The following is a 23,452-nucleotide window of genomic DNA, read 5'->3' as shown; positions in this document are numbered from 1 at the left end:
GTTATAAAGATGAAAGACAATTTCTCGTCACGGTTGGAGAACCATTAAAATTTACTAGAAATGTGTCTAAGCTATTATTAATTATTTAATATAAAAGTTAGATTTCCAATTAATGAATATAATGAATTAAAATTTGCTAGAAATGTGTCTAAGCTATTATTAATTATTTAATATTAAAGTTAGATTTTCAATTAACGAATTAAAATTTACTAGAAATGTGTCTAAGCTATTATTAATTATTTAATATTAAAGTTAGATTTTCAATTAATGAATTAAAATTTGCTAGAAATGTGTCTAACTCATCATGAATTATTGAATATTAAAGTTTGACTTTCAATTAATGAATTTCAATAATTTGTTTATTTTTTGTTGATCAATGCTTGCCACCCACTGTGCGGCGTCGACGTCATCGCGAGCGCCTTCACTTGATGTATTGTTTCAAGACATTTGATTTATATCACTCGACGAAACAGAAGAAGTAGAGAACGGAGCGGGAGGGAGAGGGAGTGGGAGGGAGTTTGGGAACGCATTTCTCCATTTGCTTTTTGGGTCTGGTAATGAAACTCCAATCAGCGCGTTGGTCAGCATCAGCTCCAGACTTTAGCAGAAACTCTTGTCTTGTGTCTTGTGTGTGTCTGATGTCTTGCTGCTCTTTTGCTCTGTGGCATGCTGGTGTGGCAGGGGGCATGCTGTGGCAACGACGCGACGTGTTGCGTAACGCAGCTGGAAAGTGGAGCAATCGTTGCTTTCTTTGCCTTGTCTCTGTCTCTGTCTTTTTTTCTTTCTCTTGTCTGTGTGCTATCTACGTTTTTTTTTTTTTGACAACTGCATGATGCATTGCCCCAGTGGCCCAAAGTGGGTGAAAGGCTTCACATAGCTGACTGGCTTGCCTGCTTGCTACACAATCTGCAGTCTGTAGTCGCTGTCGAGTCTGTCTTAATTTACGACTCTGACGACCACGATAACAATTTGTCAGCTTAATGGCAAACGAAGGATGCGCGGCGGCAAGTGGACGCCACGCCAACTCCTTTCGAAGCAGCCCCGCTCCCTCCTCCTGTCCCCTCCTTTCGCTTGCTCCACGCTTTCTTAGATACGGAAGAAGGTATCAACACAACTCACGAAATCCAAAAAAGGAAAAACAATAAAAATGTTGCGTTTATTTCGAGAAATAATTGCGATAGCTGTGCTTCGCATTTTGAATGCATTTCGCGTGACTCAGCTGCAACAACAACAGCAACAACAACAACAGCAACGAGAGCATTGCAAATGCGACTACAAAACAATTAGAGCTAATTGTGCAAGCGAGACAACAACAGCAACAACAACAACAACTGCAACGCATGCATCGCATAAGTGTATTTTATTGCTGGCACTTTGGCAACTCTGTCACAGCTCTTAGATTCGCCTCGACGATCGCTGCGTCTCGCTCTTTCCCAATAAACAGCTGATTTCGTACCTCACATAACTCACACACACACACGCACACGCTCATAAGTTCAGCTACAATCTGCATACCAATTGACAAGCCCATGAAGCCAACGATCCCTCCACAACCCACACACACACACACACGCACACAATAATAATCCGACTGCAGACAACAATAAAGGCAACAAGCAACAAATCGAGACTGCAAGCACCTTGTGCCCATGTCATTTGCTCAAGCGAATGTATTCATTAGTCGTCGCATTGCCGGCGTCTAACTCACACACACGCACACACACACTAACACACATGCTGGCAATTACAAGTCGTTGAATTTATGCTAATCTAACTGCAAGTCCCGGGGGCCAACAACTGTTCGTACACTCCTCGCTGTTTGTCATTTGATTTGTAGCTAAAGCAAGCCGCGTGTCACGACCTATCGGCAAGAAGTATGGCTTTGGAAATGAACCCCAGTAGTATTAATATTAGATCTATAATATTATATATACCAATATTAGATCTATATAATCTATCTAGTAATGCCAATACAAAATACTGCAGGCAAAGAAAGTATGAGTTAAAGTTAATGTGCATTAAATTATATTAGATCTATACTACATATGTTGATTATATGTATATGTACATCAATATTAGGTCGATGCTATATTGATATACATATATAATAAATATAGTATAAATCTAATATTGACACTAATAACAGATTAACCCTAACTCTAATTTTCATTGCCTGCAGTATTTTGCATTGGCATTATTCTTTAGTTCATCATAATAATTATTATGCATAAGCATCATTCAATTTAATTTTGTTATTATATGTAATTTGCCAATTAGCATCATCATTAACGCCATTATTAACATGAAAGTTATCATTAAATTTATAACAAAAGCACTGTTATTAATTTCATTGTTATAAAATTATGAGCGTCAAAACTTTTTGTAAAGGGATATATTAGACTTCAGTATGAATGCATCCTTCTAGCTTCACAGACCTGAACAGTAGTATAAGTGTTCCTTAAGAATAGTGCACTCGTTCTTTGCTTCTGTACAGCAAAACTAACTGTACTTCATAGGCCAGAAGAAGATAGCATAACAATTTTATTGTTCTCACTTTGAGTGAGAACAGTAAATCATTTAGAATGAGAACAGTCTGTCACTTAGAGCGAGAACAGTATAGGCTTGTACTCTTCATGAGTTAGTACTACACTTGTCTCTTTTTAACACGCTGTACACGAAGCGAAATTATAAGAACAGCTTATGTGTGCTTTTATACAACCTATGCAGATAAGTTCAGTTTTTTCAACACATATACAAACATTAATTGCAAGGAAAACGTTGCTTGTGCAATAAATGCACATTTATAATTATCTGTTTAAACTGTTGACAAAACATTAGCATTTTCAATCATCAAAAGTAATGTAAGCTAAGGACTAATTTTAAGAGAGTATGAAAATACGCTAAGTATGCGATTTGAATGAATTCTTTCTATTATTAAGAGTAATTTAAGCTAGGAAACGCCTTTAAAAGTGTTTTCAAATACGTTAAGTATTAGATTTGAATGTTTAAACAGAGTTAAATTGTATTATTGCTCTAACAACGGTTGCATATTCTTCGCTTCTTCGTGTCACGCGACCATCGCGAATTCGCTGTAATCAGCGAGGGACAACTACAACAACAACTACAACAAATACATCGACTACGACGACAACGAGTTATGTTCAATTACGCCACTCTAACTCTAGTAGTAGTTGTGTTCGTGTTAGTGTGTGTGTGTGTGTGACTCGAAGCTATCTACGCATTCGCATTTGTTTGGCATATGTTTTCATTAATCTTACTTAGAGACCCACCTGGAGCAAGGAGTGGGGAGTGGGGAGAGAAAGAGACTCGAAGATAGTCGCAACAAGCCCACATGCAAAACGGGGCTGAGCTGGACTTGGGGCTGGGCTGTAAGCCACTAAAAGAGAGGTGGCGAGCGAAGGGGGGAAAGAGGGAGGCAATCGAGGGCTGTTGGGAAATGATCATGGCGTTAATCAGGGCATGTGCCAAAGCCAGTCAAGGTTAAGCTTGGACACAACACTAACATACAACACTCTGGAGGTTTCTGCACAACTCTCCGATGACTCAGAGATAGAGACACGTTGATTGAGTTGAGGAAACAGCGATTAAAGTGGTAACAAACATAAGCAAAGAAAAGAGTTTGTTGTTATATAGTATCTTTGTATCTCTGCGAGCGAAGTCAAGGTTGAGCACATTATGATAAATGAGAATGCGTCCAAGAAGCAGTCAAAACAGAACGAAACTACTTTAATTAAATGGCAACATTATCAGTCATGAAATAGTTTTTATACCCTGTAAATCAAAGAGAGAAGAGAGAGGTAAATGCTTGAGTACCCTCTAAATCCAAAAGATAATAAATGCTTATGAAGAGGAAAACAGCTTTAAGGAAATCAATCTCGTCACAGTTTGAACCTTGAAAACTCAATCTTTAATTAACTAGAACTGATGAATTCGAAGTTGAATAGATTCCCATTACAGGGTATCTGGCGATTGTTTACGCCTCTGTGGCTCAAAATTCCGATTCGCTTTTTTGGTGCTGTCAAATCATTTTTGGCATTTTTACGGCCCTCGCTGATTGTTTATTCAGTCGAGTTCAATTGTTCGGCCGTTTGATTTTGCGCTGCACAAATGCCATTTAAATTTAACCTTTTCAGCAGCCGATTTCAATTGCCGCCAAACCGTGTTGCTGTTGCTGTCCCGCCTCCTCTCCTTTCGGGATCCATTTGCTCCATTGCTAAACTATGCAAATTTCATGGCTACCAGCAAAAATAAACAGTAAAAACAAAAACAACGCAACGGCAGACGAAACTCATCAGGCCAAAAGCCGGCAATTGAATCGATTGAAGCGCCATTGAATGTCTACCTGCCCAAACCCCCTAATCCGACACAGACATCCCCTCTGCCCTTCTTCGATCCCCTCTGCAGTCATCCCGCCAATTCTCTCCCCTCTTCAGTTGAAAATCCCATTTAAAATTCGCTGAAGAGGCCGTTGACTATGACGCGAATGATGAGGCTGGAAAACCGCAATATCATGTTGTTTAGTATCATTAAAGCACTTGTGACGACGCGAAAGAGGGGAGAGGGAAGGGGGGAGTACTTGCCCCCTGGCCACATTGCACGCCTCAATGCTACACATTTCAAGTGAGCCAACAATGGATGGCAAAGCAGCCTCAATGGCAGCCCAATGGGCATTGTATGCAGATCAGCAGCGGCTAAGCCCAAAATAGATACTTGTCTCTCTCTCTCCCTCTCACTCTCTCGGTGCTCTTAAAGAGCCCCGCAACAAAAGGGATTTCGATCGGATCGAGTAAATGATATGCTACCGCTACAGAGCTCCAATTGTGGAGTGAAGTGAAGTGGAGGAGTGGCTTTGTTCCCATTGAAAATTGTTTTTGCTCAATTTGGTAATCTTGGAATGATCGATATCCGATAGATAGCTTGCCATCAAATTCAAATTGGGAAAGTGTCTGACAGAAACTAGCTTGACATTCTACGCCAAAAGGCTTTCAATTATCGCGAGTTTCGCTTGCAGCTGCATTCTTGAGCAGATCGCGTTGATTACAATGCCCATTAGCATATGTAGCACGTAGCTAGAAGAAGTGAGGGGAAAAGCAGCCCAGAGCTCAGAGCTCAGAGCTTGGCTTCGCTTTGCGCAAGCGACAACGCGACGCCTCGCAACAGTTAAGAGTCAAAACAGAATCCCGCGGCGCATCGCACAACTTACAAATTTTGTAATTGCCAAACAAAGCGAACAGCTTTGAACGAGGAGGAGGAGGAAGAGCAGCAGTAGTGGGAGGCGACTTGGATTCACACAGCAGAAACAACAACAGCCAAATAATGCGCCAAATTATAGTAGATATATAGTCAGAGAGAGAGACAGAGAAGAGCTGTTCGGCGAGCAATGTGCACATTGTGCAAATACATTGCTGACAAAATGCAGGCGAAGCGACTCCAGACAACGCGCTGTCTGAAAGTGAAACTGAAACTGACACCGACTAGAGATGGGGGCTGCTATCCGATATATAAAGTACGGTCAACGATAGTTGTTACTATCAATTAGGCCATAGTTTATACTATCGATTAGGTGACAGTACCATCGATAAGGCGATAATTTCTACTATCGATTAGGTGATAGTTTAAACTATCGATTAGGTAATAGTTTATACCATCGATAAGGCGATAATTTATACTATCGATTAGGCCATAGTTTATACTGTCGATTGGGCTGCAACTTGATAGATTTGTCAGAACAATACTACATTTTAAGAAACTCTTCAAACTGAATAATCATCTATTTGATAGACTGAGCTTGCAATGAATTTTAGCCTTTCTTCAATCAAGAATTTTGTAAACAAGAAAACCTTACATTTGTATATAAACAAGAATCGATTATTTTATATAATAAGTGAAGAACACAGAAATCTTCAGCTCTTAAAAGAACTTTCCACTCTACATATTTAGTATGTTATCAGTAAGAGAAAAGAAAGAAACAATATATGTTCTCTTCCGAGGTTAGCGAAATTGAAAAGATTGTTAATCTCGATTATCCAAAGCTAGCTTCAAATGAAAAATTTACTTGTAATTATAATGATTTATAGAAATTATATGATATGGTGAATAAACCACGCCTATAGAGTCAAAAATGTAACTCAAGCTTCGGTTATCATCAGTAAGGAAAAAGAATATGCTAAGAATATTCTGTTTCGAATCTCAACGAAATTGAATTGAGTTCGTAATGTAATGAATTGTAAATTTCGATTATCATAAGCTAGCTTCCAACCAAGAAGTCTCTTGTAATTAAAATAAATTCAAAACTGATATACTTTGCAATGTATAAAACCTCACACATAGAGTCGAAAACTAACCCACGCTTCGGTCATCGTCTTGTAAGAAGAAACGCCTACTCATGCCCGAGATGAATTAAGGTAGCATATCACATATCAACAATGAGTCAACGCTTCAAGTCCATCTCTATGTCAGACTTCCACTCAAAGGCTGACTACAATTCCAGCTTGAGCTTCAGCTTCAGGTTGAGCTCCAGCTACAATTGCGACTATGAATGCGACTGCGAATCCAACTCCGACGCAGTCATTGGAGGGCAATTACAAAGCAGTATTACGAAAAGAAAAGGGGCACATCAAATGCCATGCGATCACTTGTTGTGTGTGTGGCAAGCAGAAGAAGAAGAAGACGAAGAAGAAGAAGAAGGTGAAACAGATGAAGGGGAGGCTATCTATAAGCCATGTGATTAGCCCAAAGACCGACACGATGATGATGGCCCACATCTCTCACAACGCTCAATTTGTTGGCCCCTCGAGGCAGCTGTCGATGTGATTGTAACTTGGCTGTAAATGCGGAAGTTGGCTGGCAAAACGGTTTCTTTGTTTTACAACTGTATTAGGACCCCATAGGTGGGTCAATCCCCCTCCACCCTCCGCTCCCCTCCGATCAATGCCTCAGCTTGCGTTGCGGGCGTCGTGCAATTACGCGCACCGCCCGCTGGCTTTGTGGCTCGTTTTTATTATTAAATGAAATCAAAAGCAATCATAAATAAACTTAAACTCGTTTGACCACAAAACACTACGAGCCACACAAGATACAAAGATACAAATAACAACAACAGCAACAACAACAGCAACCGTCAAGTTATTTATACTTAAATAAACTACAGATTGGTATGTAAAAAACGTGCAACTTTAATGCGAATGCGGGGCAACAAAAACCAAAAAACCCAAAACTACAAAAATGAAAATGAAAACAAACAGAAATCGAAATAAACAAAAAGATATGTGAGCCACGGACTCTCAGATTCGCCACTCCACAAATGGGATACGCTAGACTCACAAGACACAAGCACCAAATAACCAAATAACCAAATAAAAAGCGAAGGCACTCCAACTGCCTTTTTCGTGGCTTATCGAGTGTGCTATATACTGAAGTACAACGGGTGAGTGTGTGTGTGTATGCGTCGCATGATTGGCTCCGTCTCCGCGTCTGACATTAACTTTGGCTTTGGCAATGCATTGCATTGAGGTAGAGTAGAGTAGACATTACTATACAGTACAGTAAGCTCGGCCAGTTGTCGTGTTGTAATGTAATTGTTGCAGCGACACTGACGCCACCCTCTCCCTCTCTCTGTCTCTCTCTCGCTCTCTGCCCCATCTCCATTCTCAATTACCGCCCTCCCCCCTCATCAATACCTGCCTGCCGCCTTCGACAGCTTGTGGACATTACTCATTCAACTGAGCAGCTCGCAAATTCAATTGAACGCAAAAAAGCAAGCGTTAAGTTGTAATCGCACACAACGAGCATGAAATGCGCTACAGTCAGTCTGAAAGAGCATATTAGTTCACTCAGTTATTAAATATTTGATTGTATCTATAATCACTAACTGTGTGAACTACTACAGCATACAAATAAATAACTGAGAAAGAACTATAGATAAACTTTAAGAACTTTTTTAAATTATTTTGCTTTCACACACCTGAATCTTTTTTTTCCTGGCTCTACACACAGTTCCGAAGGGCATATTAGATCACTCAGTATTAACTCTATCAAATATCAAATATAAATACTGAGGTAATGTGGAAAGTCTAGAACTATTAATAACTTTTTAAACAACTTCTTTAACTTCTACTATTTTCACACACCTGAATCTTTCCCTTCCCTGGCTACTGAGTCTTCCACAACATTCCTTTCAAGTAAATAACTCAACTGGTGTTAAAAGTCTAAAACTATAGTTAAGCTTCAACAACTTGTTCAACTTCTTTTGCTGTCACACATTTGAATCTTTCATTTCCCTGACTTCTTAATTTTCCACAAGATTGCATATAAATAAATAGCTAAAGTAATGTAAAAGTCTAGAATTATAGATCAACTTCAACTTTAGTTTAACTTCTTTTGCTTTCCACCAACTGAATCTTTCCTTTCCCTGGCTGCTGACTTTTCCACAACACTCCAATTCAATTATCTTTTATCGGTGTTTCCTTCCTATTTTCTCTCTATCATAAATCTCGCTGGTCTCTTCCGTTTCACATCTTTCTCAATTGCATCTCATCGATTGATCCTCTGCGTGCAACGCGCAGCGTCTTTCCTGGGTCGGCTTAACTCTGATCTTTAGCAGTCAGGCAGCTCGTGCTGCTCGTGTTGCCTGTTGCCGGAGTTTAAGTTTCACAGTTTTGTGCTTCGATTTCAGTTGACTGTTTTTATTATATATCTTTGTTTTTTTTCGTTGTTTGTATCGCTTTATCATTCCCCTGCTCCATCTCCATCTCGGGCAGCAGCTCCTTTATGATCCAGTATTTACAAGCGTGTTTAATCGTAATCGCCAAGAGTCAGACTCAGACTCCAACTCACTCGTGTGCACAATGTGAACAACGTTGTTGCTTTAATTGTTGCTGCTGTATCTGTATCTGTTTCTGGCTTTTGGCTTTTGCATATAAATATGTATCTCACAAGTATTTTTCGTTCGCTCGCTCGCCGCACAATCAATTCACTGCTCTGATGTTGATGTTGATTTTTTATTTCAGTTTCCCACTCATTTGCATTTACCATAAATTCAATTAAACTGTCTGTCGAAAACTCTTTTTCTCTGTTATGTTTTCTTTCTGCTTTCTGCGTCTCCTTTCTCCTCCCCCCTCTTTCTCAACTTGTTTCCATTTCACTTCCCTCTCTCATTCTCCTCTGTTAGCATCACTTTGTGACTTTTCTTGATTTCTTCCTTCTTTTTGACTTTTCACAGCTTTCGCGATGTTTTCACGCTTTTAATTCAATTGCAATTGCACAATTAATCATGCGCTTGGTACACCTTGGCACACACACACACACACACACCCCACACCCTCACACCCCTCAAAGTTTGGATTTCCCTAGTGCGTGTTCAACGCTTGAGGTTCAACGGAGCGTATGAGCGATTTTTATGCTGTGTGTCTCTGCTTGATGTTGAACTCTTTTGTGTTAATTAAACGCTTTAATATCTGCGCTGCGCTTTGTTGACGCTGTCATAACAGTACACGCACACACACACACACACACTCGCACGCACACACACACACCCACTGGCGGCTGAAACAATTGCATTTTTTAGTGTCGTTCCGTGCAAAATGATTGATTTGATTTCTCAGGCGAGTCAAGCCAGCAAGTAACAACAACTACAACAACTTAAACAACCAACGCACAATAGTAACACATACACACACACACTTGGAGATTTATGGCGTTCCAAGTGCATGAAATTGTATTTTATTCAAAATCCACCTCAAGTATTTTTCAATATCTTTTCTGCTTTGGCTTTGGCGTGCTGCCTCAACTTGGAGTCGGAGTCTCGGAGTCGGTGGCTTTTAAGGTGCGTCGTGTTCGAGTTCGTGTTTTGAATAGCGGAAATTCCACATGAGCACACACATAAAGTCAACCGCCTGCCGCAGTCGCAGCAGCAGTCGTAATTACAGCCACAGATGCAAAAGTATCTCACAGATACATCGACTCACTGCCTCGCTTTGTATCTGGTGCTGTAACATTGACATTTAGAATGCAACACCGAGGCACGAACCATTCATAATAATTCGCCTCTCATGCCCCGCCCCACCTCTCGACGAACTGCTGGAAAAATCAACAGAAAATCAAGAAAATCGACTCGATCGGAAAATCGAATATCGAGCGAAAACGAAAACGCACTCGAGCTACAAACAACTCTACAAATCCACTAACCTTGTGCCCCCGACCATAAAAAATTGCGTATCGATTCCGTCGTCGTTCCCTCTCTCACTCTCTCTCCCTTTTCCCCTCTCACTCACTCGCTGTATCGATATTGAAGTCGTGGCCTGGCCAATTACAATGCACTTGCCACTTGCCCCTGGAGTGGGCCACAAGATGTCGACCACGACCACGACCACAAAGTGAAACCAAAGCTGGGTGGGAGTATGAATGCATCTGAGTGGATGTTGGCTGTGATTCACATCCACAGATTGAGGCAGTGTTGAGCAGGTGTTTGTTGCAAGTTAACTTTCAACTCTTAAGGCAATTAAATTAAGTCATTGAAGAAGGAAGAATACAACAACTTAAAGTATGCAATGGAAGTCATCGAAGATATCCTAACAAAAGATAATTCGAAGTGCTAATCAAACAATGAGAGATGAACTAAATAATTTAGTTTAAAATCCCTCATTGAAGCAAAGTACTAAATGATGAATACAAAATTAAGTGAATCTACAATTTAATTTTTAATGAAAGTCAACGAAGATATTTATCTGTAGAAGTCGAAGTAATGAGAAGACAGTACGTGAAAAGCTTCACTAATTAATGAAACAATAAGATATGAACTAAATAAATTAATTTAAAATCCACTTATTTAAATAGATACTAAATGATGTCTACCAAATAAAGTGAATAATGCTAAATAAACCAAAAGAATACAAAATTCAAAGAAAGAATATAGTTCACATTTTAATCTCCAATGGAAGCAATAAAAGATCTTTAGAGAAGAGTGTACGAAAAGCTTCACTAATTAACAAAACAAGAAGAGATCACATAACTAATCAAGTTTAAAATCCACTAATTTAAATAGCTACCAAATGAGAAATACCAAAGTTGGGAAATCCTTCAGCTAGGAAGTTGAACTAACAACTACTACTCCAATGTCTAATAAATATTTATTACGAATATAAATTTTAAAGCTCTTCACATTAGTACTTCATCTGCCTTGGCATAAATCGCACCTTTCCCCACTTCGAACACCTTAGAAGCGTAATAAATTGTTGTCTCTTCGAATGGCTGTTGTTAATCATGCAAGGTGTGACATTAAAGACATTACTTTACTTGCTAATAGGCAGCTAAATATCTTTCCATTAATTCCAACATTTTCGCAATGCATTTCCCCTTTTTTCCTCCTCCCATCATCATCAGGCATTCAGCTCCCAGCATGCACAATGTTTTTCGTAACAGCGCAAAAATATTTGTTTGGCAACGAGGAAAATGAGAAATAAAAAGCAGCAGCACATAAAATGTTCTCGAGTCGAGTCGAGACATGGGCACGCTTCGCAGTGCAGTTCGAACATCATCAACGAATCGAGTCACAAAGCAACAATGCTGTAATGACCCACTCAGCAAGAGCAACCACAGCATCAGCAACAACAACAACTTCAGGCAATCCCAAGCACAGCAAACTGCAGCTCGCTACTCATAAGTCAAACAACAACACTTGGCAACAAAAGATGGCATCATAAGTTAAACATAAATGTCGGCATTAAGGCATTTGTGACAATGGCCAAAAGCGACTTTAACTGGGCTCAAACAGGCAAAGTAGCAGCAACAAACTGCACCAGCAACCAAGCAACCAAGTGGCCAAGACACAACAAGTTAAGAGAACTAAACACAGCTAAGAGAGAGAGCCAAAGCCAAGCTCGAGACTCGCTTACGTTCGTTACGTTATTTGCTGGCCAAATACCAGATTCAGTTCCACCTTAAGCCGGCCCCAGTCTCAGTCGCTGTCTCAGTCGCTGTCTCGGTCGCTACCTCAGTCGAGTCCAAAGCTTGGCGAGGCGAAAACGAAATCAAGCTGAAACCGAAAGTCAGACGGAGCTGAACTCCAACATCGAGAGTGAGGCGCCGCATCGAGAGTCTCTTCGCGCAGAAGAAAGAATTCGACAGCCAAATCTCCAAAGAGACTTCGCTGTCGCTGCCTCAGTCGCAGTCGCAGTCAGCGTTGGCGTCGCTGCTGCGCATGCTCATTTTTGGCGTCTTCAAGCAAATCGCCCAACTACCAAAGGTTTCAGTCGTATTTTTGGCAGCCGAACGTGCGGTGCTTTTGGCCAACAGACTCGCGCGTGTGTTACCCCACAAAAAAAGCAAATAAACACAAATATACGCTAATCAAAAAAATAGCAGCAACAGCAATTGTGAGTCTAATTACAACAAGTGCGTGAGTTGAAATAAAATGTATGAGGAATCAGTGTGAATCGAATTCAAAGCAAAGTTTAAAGTTTTAAAGTGCACAAATATTGACAGAGACAAGAGTTCGAGATACAAAAGTATCTGCAAGTTACAACGCTGCATCTCATATCTCACATCTGTTTAGATGCTTGCCAAACTCAACTCAACTCAACTCGACTCAACATTTTATGCAAATTATGACTTTTGCAATTAACGTACTTCGACTAAAACACACAACAAAAAACAGCAACAGCAACAACAAATTATTGTAGCTGCAGTATCAAGAAATAATCATAATAATTGCAATAACAAGTTGAAAATATTTGAAGTTTGCGTTATTAATTAAATAAAAAATTGCAAATCAACGTTGATTAACATATAACATGGCAACAAACATGGCCAAAAGTAACCACAACAGCAACAGCAACATCTATAAGAAGTGAGACCCAAGTGCACTCGCATTTGTATTCATATTCACAAAAGATTATTCGTAGCAACCGCAGAAGACCCAAAACTTGAATCTAAACTCAAATTGAAAACTGAAAACAGAAAACTGAAAACTAAAAACCGTGGAAAAGCTTCAAGTGTGAGGTTCTCGTGTGATCTCTGATCATTATTATTACTTGTGTGTATGTGTGTATATCTGTGTGTGTGTGAACAAGTCGGGCGTGCATTAATTACAAATCTATTTAAATGAGTCCGACAGCTGAACACAGCAGGTGAACGCGTCGACCAAGTGTTAAAGATGATCATTAAAAATCATGTTGCAATGTTGCCAACTACTCGCGACTAGAAGATTGACAACATCATCATCTTTAATTCTTTTGAAATGTGAATTTCGAATTTAAATAAAATGTCAATCTTCAGATTAAGCTGACAACTGACAAACATAATGTTCTCCACAAAGATTTAATACCCGCTTAAACTACATATTATTATGTCGAGAATGCTCAACTTGAAATTCGCAATAAATAAAATGTTGTGCTCAAGGAAACTTGTAAATCTGTTCGGAATATATATCGTCAGAATAATTCAACACAAGTTGCAAATGTTGCATTGAAAGCGACTAGAATTAGTTCCTGAGGAATGCGAGTAAACTTGTCTAACACCTTGCCTAAGCAAACGTGTGATTTTTCTAGTCGTCTCTAATTAACTTGAAACTATTCTTGCATAGTAAAACTAAATTTAATTTCATACTATTCGTATATAATAGTTGCACAGTATTCCTATATAGTATAGATACACTATGAAACTAAATTTGGTTCCATAATATTTCTATAAAGTATAAAGATTATGACACTACTTAGAATTCCATACAAAAAACTACTCTTATTGACATGTTATGAAATTATGTTTAGTTCCAAACTGTTTTGTATATACATAGTATGAAGCTAACTAACTCCATACGCAATAGTTCTTTAAAGAACTGAACTAGTTCTTTAGGCAACTAATAAGCGCGCATCAATAAGATTATTTATTCAATCTTTAATTCCCGTCTAACACCTTGTCTTAGAAACGTGTGATTTTCTATTCTTCTTTAATTAACGTAGAAACTATTCTCATATAGTATAGACATATTAAGAAACTAATTTATGTTTCATACTATTCCTATATACAACACACATTTTGACACAAATAATAGTTCCATGAAAAATCCTGTTCTTATAAAGTATAGAAATATTATGAAACAATGTTCTTATATAGTTTCGACAGATTATGAAACTAAGTTTAGTTGCATACTATGTTATTCTCATATACTAAAGACATATTATGAAACTGATAATAGATTCACATAAAAAACTTTTCTTTTATAGAAAAGACATTTTATTAAACAAATTTGAGTTCCAAACAAAATGGAACCTTGAAAAATTGAACTAATTCTCTTTGGCAACTAATAAAACAATCTTGAATGCTTTACTTAATTAACTTGAAACTATTATTGTATGTTATAGACATATTATGAAACCAATAATAGTTCCACACAAAATACAATATACCAAATATTCTTTGAAAAATTGAAATAGTTTTTTTTTTTGGCAACTAATGAACGCGCATTAATAAGATTATTTAATCATTATTAATCTTGTTAAGCAACGTGAGATTTCTCTATTTGTCTTAAATTAACTGGAAACTATTCTCTATAGTATAGACATCATATGAAACTGATTTCAGTTCCAAAAAATATTCTTATATGGAACTATTATTTATTTCATAGTTTCATAATATGTCTATACTAATACTATGAAATGAATAATAGTTCCATACAAAATAGTTAGAAACAGTAAAGAATTGAACTAGTTTCTATTTTGGCAACTAATGAGTTTGCTGTGATATTTCGTTTAGATCGTGCATTGCATAAGATTATTTAATCAATCTTTAATGCCACTCAGCACACATTAGATTAATACTAAAATTTGTTAACATCGTTAGCACTTCATAACAGCAACGGCAAAAGCAACAGCAGCAAGTTGTTTATAATCGTTAGTCGATTACTCGATTATAAATTGCACATTAAATTGCCAAGTGAATACAGAGACAGAGATCGCAAATGAAATATGTGTGGAATTCTCATTGTGTACTTGAGATCGATAAATCGATTATGAATAACAAGCACAACATTTGATTGCTCCCCAAGTGCAGCAAGTTCACCTCGCGTCATGATCGATCGAATCGAATTGAATCGAATCAAATCATGCGTCAGTAGTTCAGAATTGATTTGGGTCGCTTTTCTCACTCCCAACTTCAACCCAAGTGCAACAGCAGCATCCTTGGCACACTCGATCGTAGCTCTATTGTCGATTATTCACTGTCATGACGCATCGCAAAATCCAAAGAGCTGCTCTGCACTGCAAGTAGTTGCAATCGACAGATGGACAGACAGACGGACAGACAACTAGCAAATTACTTTACAAAATTGTAACATGCACAAATATGAGCAAAGTCAGACAACTACAGACACAACTGCAATCCACCCGCCTGAAGCTGAAGCTGAGGCAGCTGGCCTCAGAGTCCACTGATGGTTGCAACTGCAACTGCAACCGCAACGGCAGCAACTTGGCCAACACACACACTCAATGGCCAACTGTGGACTGTGGTTGCTCACCTCGCGCACATCTTGGATAGAGACTGAGAGAGAGACACTTAAATGCTTAGACAAGAGCGTTACGTGCTACCCAAATAAAATCAAAAAGCATAAACAATTTATTTCTATAAACTGCAGTTGGAGTCTCAGTCTCAGTTTTAGTCTCAGCCTCTGCTTCTCCTTGTGGCGCAGATTAAAGCCAACAAAATGACTTAACTTATAAGCAGCTCTTGGCATTTGCCAAGAGTCGTTGCCTTGTTGTTATTGTTGCTGCTGATGCCGCAACAAGTTCGTGTAATCAATGCAATTTAGTCGCCAGCCATGTCAGGAATGTGGTGCATAGGTCGAATGCGAATACGAATGAGAAACACGTCTAAAGCCAACCAGCTAACGACTGACGTGTGAATAGACCGTCAGAATTGAGTTTTGCAATAGATCGACTTGAGATTGAAGATTGCACTAACCACGTCTATGAATACAACTACCGTGAATACAACCGTGAATAGCGGGCATTCAGGCGTAAACTCCATTGCTCAAAGGTGTTCTAATGGTTGCCCAAATGAGCTTCCCCCCGAAATTCGAAATTCGAAACATGGAAGCACTTAGTTCGAGATATTACAACTCAGATATCAATTAATTAGCCACTAGCAACTATCTTAGTACACACAATGCTAGCTACCAACTATTATAGTCAGCTGCTGCCAGGTGAGCGGCAATCGAAAAAGTTTCCACAGACTTAGTCAAGAATTTGACGAGCAATAGAAACTTGTTCGCCATTACACATGTTTGTTTTTTCTACTTCTACCTCTTTTTTTTGGTGGATCGCAGACCTGTTCTTTTCTTTGCTATTCATGAATTTCTTTAATGCCCGCACATAAATAACACTTGCTCACCTCATCCTATAGAAATAGACGATTAAGTCACTACTTTGACTTTTTCACAAAGTCAACGCTTAAGGGGTTTAATTGGTCAGTTATTTACGAACTAATTTCCCAGTTGTATTAAGCTAAAAATCCCTCGCAGATCACGCACATCAGTTGGCCCCATTTCGAGGCAACATTAAGAGAGCAATCTCGTATTGTCCGAGAGGTGTTACACCCATTTAAGACTCAAGGCGAAACCCTACAACAAGGTTCTTCACAGCAAAAGTCGTCAATTGCTATTATGACCTTTTGTAGCAGCTGTTTTCCCGCCACACAACTGACCTTAGCAAATCTGTAAAGCCAAGCTAAAAAGAGTTAACAGCTAAAGCTGATGTTGAAGCTAATGCTATTAATAACTGGCCAGCGAATTTTGCACAGTGCATGCCCCAACCAAAGAAGCAAAGGAGGGAGTCAAGTGAAGGGGCGTCGAGTTGAGATTTGATAGCCAAGCTGCTGTTGCTGCAGCTCATTAAGCGACCAACGAACGGACAACAGCTGGGGCTGAGGCTGGGGCTTACAACTCACTGCAACTACTTGCCACTTTGGGGCACTTTAAGCCGCACTTTGCAACGCCAGGGCAGGCAGGCAACGAGGCAACCAGGCAAGCCAAACGAGCCAAGACGCGCGCGGCTGCAAATGAAAACAAAAGTGAAAAGGTCAGCAGCCAAGCAGGGAATCGACTCGAGCTCAAGAAGACGAGGAAGAAGCTGAGCCAGCAACAGCAGCAGCAGGCAGACAAAGAAAATCCAAACTAAAACCAAAAATAAAAATGAAAACGAAACAGAAACTGAAACTGAAGAAGAAACCTCAACAACTCAGCCAACTGTGGCCGCCAAGCTCAAGCGATTTGCCAGCAAATTTTACTCTTTTCTTTTGGGGTACTCCAGCTTTGTTGAACAACTCGAAATCAATTGCAAACTTGGCGGGAACTTGGGAGAGTTTAAGTAGAGTGTTGGCTATACAACGTCACTGACAACTTTTGTTTTTTCAAAAGGAAGTTGTCGAAAGAAGTTAAGTTAATAAAAAAACTAAACCATCGATTGCAATCTATAAAAAATAAAGGAATAGTAAAGTACATAGATGATTCCCTTTTACTTGTATTCACTAAATACTACACTTCAATTTAGTAAGTTAAATTTTTCCCAAGTATCTCTTCTCTCTCAAGAATCTCACATTACAATCTTCTTTACTTGAAATTGTAATTGAAAACAAGTAAAGTTGCTAAAAGGAAATTAACAGACAAGAACCTCATCACTTCTTTTCACAATTCTACAAAATATTGTCAAAAACAATCTCCGCACTTTAACGTTATTTTATTTCTCTATTTAACGCCATTTGATTTTATTCCCCCTACTATTGAATACATCACTATTTGCCAACTTAATGTTTGCCAGAGTCCATTAAGCTGTTTATGAGCAAGTGTATCTAATAATTTCAGCTGGTTTTCTTGGCCAGCAAGTTGCGCATGCTCTCAGCTCAGCGTATAGACTTGGCCCAGAGGCAAAGGCAGAGGCAGAGGCGCAGCTGGAGTTGCAATTGGAGCCTCAACTTGACTCGTCCGATTGCCCAATGTGCGCACTTGTCTATTTTGCTGTTCATTTTAATCTTTCTAAACTATTGCCCAATGCTCCTTCTGGGGGCCAATCCAATATGTGATTATCTACTGCGGTTGCAATTGCTGTGGTTGCCTCAAGCAGTAGCCACTGCCGATGGGAAACTTCCAAGTCACAAATTGCGGCAATTTGAAGAAGCTAAGCGCGCAGTTTTCGTGGCTTTTACGAGTATTATTGGTTAGTCACAGTCTTTGTTGCACTTAATGGGCTAGTTGGAAAATCAATCGCGTAACTGAAGAAGCGACTAAAACCAAGTGCAAGTCGAGTGACAACTTTCAAATGGAAATGAAATATTGCCAGCAGCACTTTCATTTTTATTTCTACGGCATATTTGCAATTCGATTTCCTTTCCTTTCCCCAAAATAAATCGAAACAAGAAAAAGCATTCGCCAGGCAGGAGACGAACTCAAGAGTGACGACATCATCCTCAGCTCAGAGTTGAGCTGTTGATTTCGGACCGATTTTGCTCTGAGATCGGTCTGACATTAGCAAATGGCACTAGACAATAGCAATTACTTCCCCGCCCCGCTTCGAACCCCTCTTTTATCCGTTTGCCTTTGCTTATGTAATCTTTGCCAGCAGCCAGAGCAACAATTGACATTTGGCACCAGCAGAAAAACAAAAACAAAAAAAAAACTAAACTGAATCAGCTGCCGAGCTGCGAGCGGAGATGAATAAACACAGTTCGCTTGAAGATGCCGCCGTCGCTCAGTCTAATGAGACAACAACAACAACAGTAACAACTACAAATGCTGCTGCACTGCGTCGTCAGCCCACAAAGTATCCACACGGTCTCAATATAACCGTTCAGACTGTGGACGATTCAACTGCCGATGATTATTCCCGTGCTTCGACACTGAGAAGCAACAGCAGCAACGATTCCTGCTGGACTGACACCCAAAAGTACCGCATCGGCATGCTCGGAAGTCCCGAGACACTCGCCGAGCTGCAAGTGCGACGCTACAAGTATCCACTGACCGCCAACTATTATCTGAATCGTGCGGGCAACGCGTCGGGTGGACAAATGCAGGAGAAGCCCACGCCCTTGATGATGCTGGGCTTTGTGAAGCACGCCTGTCGCTGGAAGTATCTGCGCTGGCCCATCATCTTTGTGGCCAGCGTGCTGCTCTTCTTCGGCCTGATCACCTACTGCCTCTGGCTGCACGATGTCAGCGTTGCCCGAGCCCGTTTCCTGCAACGTCGCTACGAGGCAACTGTGGCCAGCAGCTCCTCATCGCCCACCGACTGGGACCTACTGACTGAAGAGGATGCCACGGAAAGGGAACGCGAAGGAGATACGAAAACGGAAACACTGCTGACCACGACCACAGAGAATGGCAACATGTTGCACGCATCCACGCGCCTCAAAGCCATCGACACGCACAGAGAACATACCACATTGATGCCTGTGACCGAAGCCGACTCGGCGGACTTCGAGGGCGGCGACGAGGACTACGACGATGTGCTGCTCCCCGCGGACAGCATTCGCTTCACCTCGGGACACCAAAACAGCTTCGGAGTGCCCATCGAACAGGACAAGCGCATGCTGCAACTCCTCAAGGATGTGAGTAGAAAACACCAATTGTTAATTTACTGCCTTAACTAATGCTTCATTCATTCATTCACAACTATGATCAATCATTCTTAGGAATTTCTAGCAGCCTAGAAACCGCAGTAAGGAACTAGCTGAGGTGCAATTCCCTGACATTAAATTCTTCTTGACTTTTGTTTCTTTCTTCATTCATTCATTCATAACTACGATCAATCAATCAATCAATCAAGGAATTTCTTTCAGCCATCTACCGCAAGATCCTTAAGTAAGGAACTAGCTGAGGTGCTATACCCTGAAATTAAATTCTTCTTGACTTTTGTATTGTATTAACTTTTCTTCTTGCATTCATTGTTTCTCATTTAAGTATTAGAGTACCAAACCACCTATAAAATCTCTCAAAGAGCTTACTTGGAAAGCTCCTGGGATTAAAAAAACTATCCTCCAATTATTTTTAAAAACGTTAGAGTCTGCCTTATGTAATGCTTGCTAATACTTTGTTGTCTATAAATTATCTTTCTATGTGCATTCCTAAAAATATTGATACTTTCGCGTGCACATATTATTAATAACTCGAAGAAACCTAAAGAACATCTAAAAGATCCGCTTGTGAAATTAAAATCTTGATTAATTAGATTCAAAATAAATTTGCTAATCATTTCTTTATTTCTTCCTGAAAGCAGTCAATTTCTATTCCACGTTCTTCTGACACTAAATTTGTAATTAATGACATTCACAAAAAGACCTTGCTAACAATTTATCTCTTGTATTCTTCCGGATACGTTTGCAGTTTGCCATTTAAACATCAATGTTTACTACCTAGTTTGTGGTTAACCTTGCTAGAAAGAAAGGCAGAAGCATTTCTTTTAATCTAGTCTCTTATGTTATGTCACAACTTAATTTTAGACCGCTGAAGAACTTCTTGAAACGAAACAGTTAATTTACAATTCAAATTATTCATACCACATCTAATACTAAATTATTGATTAAATGTATTCAAACACAAAAGACTTTGCCAATAATTTACTTCTTGTTTTCTCAAGATGTTGTTAACCTTGCCAGAAAGAAAGCTAGAAGCATTTCTTTTAAACTAGACAATTTCGTGGCCACTTAATATGCAAGCACTTAGCAATCTGAAGAACCTCTTGAAAAGAAACACTTAATTTACAATTCAAATTTCATATTCACCTTCTTACATAATAAGCTTCACAACAAGACTTTTGCTACTAATTTATTACTTGGTTTCTTCCTGATGTTTTTGCAGTCTGTCATTAATTGATTCTACTTTTGTTGTTTATCACCATTCTAGAGAGAAAGGCAGACAGATTTCTTTTTAGTCTAATAACTTCCGTCTACACTTAATATTCAAACAACTTTAGAAACCTGATATTAAATTTCTCTATTAATTTAAATTGTTCATTGTTCTTCTTGAATTTGTATTCACACATAAAAAACTAATAATTTAGCAACTGAATTCTTTTGGATAATGTGTCAGTTTTTAGTACAAGGTTATTCTTGCCACACTCATTCCTTTCAGTCTTCTACTGAAATCTTTTCAACAAGAGTTTTCCTTTAATTGTTTTTCCACACTCTTTTCACAGCTTCTGCCCAAGCCGCAGTCGACGCCCCCGGGGAACGTGCATCTGTTGACCCGCGTGTCTCCGACGCTGCCGCCGCCCTCGGGGGTCAGTGGCAGGCCAACGGAGGCGATGACCACGACCCCGTCGAGCAGCAACATTGGCAGCGTCGTCGGCTGCATCTCCACAGCTCTGCCCATGTGTCGTGGCGTGCTCGACTATGATCTGACCTATGGCAGTGGGAACGGAGCACCGCGGGATACCGCTGCCATGACTGCGTATGAACAGCTCATCAATGCCAACTGCTCGGCACGTGCTGTGGAGTTCATTTGCGCAGCCCTGGAGCCCGAGTGTCGTCCCTCGCACATTGGACAGCTGCCGCCATGTAGGCGCATCTGCAAAGGTAACTCAAATTCAACCCATGCTAAAGTCCGACGTTGTTAATCAAGCAATTCTTCATGCCTGCAGCCATATTGGAGGCCTGTTCGATTGCGATTGCCAACTCGGATCAGCTGAGCGAACTCTTCGACTGCAGCCAATATCCGGATGCCCATGAGACCCACAAGTGCGAGGATCCCACGCGCAGACGCGACTATTGCTATGGCAACGAGTTTCAGTGCCACGACGGCAGCTGCATTCCACAGACTTGGCAGTGTGACAACATTAAGGATTGTGCCGGGGGCGAGGACGAGGACGAACAGTGCCTGGTGTGTGAGCACGAGGAGTTTCGTTGTCGGTCCAACGAGAAGTGCATCTCGGAGCAGTTGCGCTGTGATCTCAACTACGACTGCTTCGATGCCAGCGACGAGGAGGATTGCGACAACTTTGGCTCTGGGGACAGCGAACCTTTCGACGAGGCGGAATTAAACGCCTTTCCCCGCATCTTCTCTTACGCCAGCTTCCTGTCGCCCAATGAAACCAACGAGAAGCTCTACACATACATCACAGCCACCACAGATGAAGAAGCTGGCACCGAGACCAAGTTCCAACTACATCAGGTGGCTGCTCCAGTCCCAGAAGCTGCTGCTGTTGTTGCTCCGGTGAATGCCAGCGCAGAGGAAACAGCTGCTGGCGGACCCAAAGGGTTTGGTAAGTGAAGGATCTAGGCCTTTGCCTCAGTTCTACTGAGAACAAGCGGAGCTCTAATTTCAAATAATTTATACTATTATAACTACAACAATAAGGACGAAACTTTATCTTCAAACCTCATTATTTGTGCTCCCCTCCTTAGTGAACTTTCGGGACAGCAAAGAGATCATGATGACTAGCGACTCGGAGACCAAGTTCAAGTACTCATCGCAGCGCGCCAATCGCACCACAAGCAAGTTCAGCATTCCCACAGCCACCGCGCCTACTCGAAGTGCCAGCGCCATTCCTCCCTCAGCCCTAGCTCAGCAGCGGGAAAGGGAGCGACTCACCGATCAGCTGATCAGCAACACTGGCAGTCCCCCCAGTTCGACAACCAGCACCACAGACAGCTCATTGATCACAAGAGCGCCAGGACGTTGTCAGCCCCACGAACTGCGCTGCGTGAGTGGCAAGTGCATCACCGTCGATCAGCTGTGCGACAAGGTGAGTCAAGGAAAAAATCCCCTAAAGAAAAGTCCCTCAATTCAATCCCATTTTTAACCGCAACAGCAAGTGGACTGTCCCGATGCTGCTGACGAGATTATGTGCGTCTACAGAGAGCGACCCAGTGCAAGGCTGTCGACGACAACTCTGAAGGCCACCACAATCACCACAGCAGCCACAACAATGTTGCCACAAACAACAACGACGACGACGCGACGTGCAACGCGGCCAAATCCCAATCGAAGTCGAAAGCCCAAGTCTTAGGACAATGTACATTATTGTGGACTTCAAAATGAACGTATATTATTATTTATGTCTACTTGTATATCTCTCTTCTACTTCTTTGTATCTTTCGTATCTACGATCTATCTATATATGATATGTGTATGATAATTGGCTAGACCTTAAGTTGTTAGTAGATTGTTTGACTATTTTTATGTACCAACTGCAGACCGTAACCGGAATGTATAATATTTTTTGTGTGTATTTTAGCAATAATAAAGATAAGTTTTGTAGTTAAAAACAAAAGACAAAACAGGAGATGGAGAGAAAGAGAGACCTTAGCTACAATAATTGGTAGGTAGAAGTAGCTATTGTCTGACATCAATAGGTGAGTGACAACCTTGCCAGGAGCAGAGCTATTGTTTATTGAGGGTCTTTCTATTCGAATTCATTTCAAATCAAAGTGAAAAACAATTAAACTCTGCAGC

At 40.4% G+C, this 23,452-nt stretch overlaps 1 protein-coding gene across 2 annotated transcripts; it reads left to right on the top strand.

The window, feature by feature from the left end:
- The first annotated feature begins 12,076 nt into the window (after positions 1–12,076).
- On the top strand, positions 12,077–23,248 carry LOC133845810 (uncharacterized). 2 transcript variants are annotated; one of them, XM_062280387.1, is made up of 6 exons: positions 12,077–12,411; positions 18,627–19,608; positions 21,195–21,573; positions 21,639–22,259; positions 22,402–22,742; positions 22,809–23,248. In XM_062280387.1, the coding sequence occupies exons 2-6, from the start codon at positions 18,715–18,717 to the stop codon at positions 23,004–23,006; spliced, it is 2,433 nt and encodes an 810-aa protein (XP_062136371.1). In that variant the 5' UTR covers positions 12,077–12,411; positions 18,627–18,714; the 3' UTR covers positions 23,007–23,248. The 2 variants fall into 2 exon arrangements, with proteins under 2 accessions (XP_062136371.1, XP_062136379.1); XM_062280395.1 differs by having other exon boundaries at positions 18,624–19,608.
- Positions 23,249–23,452: the final 204 nt, after the last annotated feature.

The sequence above is a fragment of the Drosophila sulfurigaster genome, chromosome 2L, assembly GCF_023558435.1.
Source record: "Drosophila sulfurigaster albostrigata strain 15112-1811.04 chromosome 2L, ASM2355843v2, whole genome shotgun sequence".
NCBI lineage: Eukaryota > Metazoa > Arthropoda > Insecta > Diptera > Drosophilidae > Drosophila > Drosophila sulfurigaster.
This window is presented reverse-complemented; position numbering and strand designations above follow the sequence as displayed.